The 2,244-nt window shown below is 52.0% G+C and overlaps 1 protein-coding gene across 1 annotated transcript in view; it reads right to left on the bottom strand.

The window, feature by feature from the left end:
* Positions 1-1,653: 1,653 nt before the first annotated feature.
* Positions 1,654-2,244, bottom strand: part of LOC106808033 (liprin-alpha-4-like) — a 6,876-nt gene continuing 6,285 nt past the window's right edge. The window contains 1 exon segment of the mRNA XM_014810581.1: positions 1,654-1,913. Within this exon segment, the coding sequence (XP_014666067.1) occupies positions 1,654-1,913 (260 nt within the window).

Raw genomic sequence — 2,244 nt, 5'->3', positions numbered from 1 at the left:
TGTATGTGGGTGAGTGAGTGCGTGCGTGCAGGAGTGTGTATGTGGGTGAGTGAGTGAGTGCATGCAGGAGTGCGTGTATGTGGGTGAGTGAGTGCGTGCGTGCATGAGTGCGTGTATGTGAGTGAGTGAGTGCGTGTATGTGGGTGAGTGAGTGCGTGCATGTGAGTGAGTGAGTGCGATGAGAATAGACTTCACATTTCCATAAAGATCAGAACACGTTCGCATTTCATATTATTCTGAGACATTTTGAGAATTTCTCATTTATGAAAAATGTCACCAGTCATGATCTCAGCAAATGTTTGTTTCCATGTGTTTCCATGACAACAACATGACACTAGATATATGATAAGAATACACATTGGCAGTTATACTGTGTACGTCTCCACGGAAACAAAGTTTACTGCTACCATGGCAATAACAAGTTAGCTGGCAGTACTAAAACTTAAAAGCCATTCACAGAGATATCTACCAAAATCTTTCATAGTAAATAAAAAACTGCTACTATGGTAACACAGATTTTGCTACAGAAGCAGCGGACGCTCGTCTCCACGGCAACGAGACGAGAACAGCTAATACGCGCGAGGTCGCCAGGGGGCGCACGCGCATGAAGGCGGCCCCACGTCGCGGGAGACTGGCCGGTCGGTTTAGCGACGCTGACCGTGGCGTGACATACATACACACAGAGATGGTGTCACTCAGTCGCTACACACAGGCCGCTACATGGGAACACTGCACGCCTATCAGCCGGCCATCGTTTCAACTACGCGAAGGGGAAACCACTGAGGTTATGTGTCGCGTGGCGGGAGCTAGGTCAGTCTCTGCGTCCCCTGCCAGCCGTCGTGGGTCGGGACCGTGTCTGTCGATCTACGACACTCACCTAACTTTGAAAGTCGAAAGCTAGCACTACGATTTCGTGTCCCCCCCTCCCCTCCACACCCCTTCATTCCCTACACACATATGCATATATATATATTATATACGTTACGTATTTCATCGACTCCCCCTCCCCTGTCAATCACCCACTTCATCCTCGTGCCTGTCCTTTAACGATCACGGTGGGTGGGTAGTATGGTTACCGTGGCGACGCCACTGTCGCTTCCTATTTGATCGGGTGGCGTCCGCATCACGGTTTTGATTCAATACTGGCTTCATCACTCGCGATCGACCGCCGATATTTTGATTACGGTGGGATTAAAACCTAAAGAGGATACGTCTACGATACTACGAGGCAACAGATCACAACACTTGTTTCGCGGGGTCTCCAACCCCATACCCCGGCGCGCCGCGACAACCCCTAGCAGCTCAATGAAGTCATACGCACCCCACCCCAACCCCCCTCCCGTCTCCCCTGAAGAGCCTACTCGTTAAAACAACCTATCGCAAACGAATCACTGAAACATGATTTGCAGATATAAACAGAAGGACTGTACAATGAGGAAGCGCCAGGCTAGCCTCGATCCACCGTGCTCTCGCAATAAATTAATCGGCGAGGCGGTGGAGGAGGACAGTGTGACGACGGCGGCACAATCCCGGCAAAACTAGCTTAAATAATAACGATAATAATTAGAAAACGCAAGCGACTGTACAGCTATGGGCACGTCTCACACGAGAGTGCGCAGACGATACCGACCCATGCCTCGCGTCTCGCCTGTCTCACACGAGAGTGCGCAGACGATACCGACCCATGCCTCGCGTCTCGCCTGTCTCACACGAGAGTGCGCAGACGATACCGCCGACCCATGCCCTCGCGTCTCGCGCTGCCATCGTGCGCAGCATGTGTACTCCGTCAGACAATAACCGATGACCGCATGCCTCGGCGGTCTCCGCCTGCTGCTCAAGAGCGCTGCAATTACTAATGCTGCTAGATCGCGAGCGGCAAGGAGTGGTACCGCAAAGGTGTAGGTACCGATACCCTGTCGTAAATAAGACCGAGGCACGACCCTCGGGCATCCAAGAATGCGCTGTGCGCATATTTCCCCACGCGCCGCCGGGACGCATTGTCCGAGAACTATAGCAATAAATCGATGTTACACGTGCTTTGAACAGTCATATTGGGCATGTTGCCTGTGTGGCGTGCGTGCGCGCCGCGTGCGTATCCAGTAGCGGTGCGGTGCGGCTTGCAGATAGCGGTGCTAGTTCATCAAAGAGCACAAGCTATTAAACTAGGTAGCTGTGCCAAAACAGGCTCAATACGGAAGCTGTCACTTCGATTAAAGGACCTACAATACCACTAAATGCGCTCCG

Source organism: Priapulus caudatus, unplaced genomic scaffold (genome assembly GCF_000485595.1).
Source record: "Priapulus caudatus unplaced genomic scaffold, Priapulus_caudatus-5.0.1 Scaffold250, whole genome shotgun sequence".
NCBI classification, from domain to species: Eukaryota; Metazoa; Priapulida; class Priapulimorpha; order Priapulimorphida; family Priapulidae; genus Priapulus; species Priapulus caudatus.
Note: the sequence above shows the minus strand (reverse complement) of the source record. Positions and strands in the feature narration are given on the sequence as shown.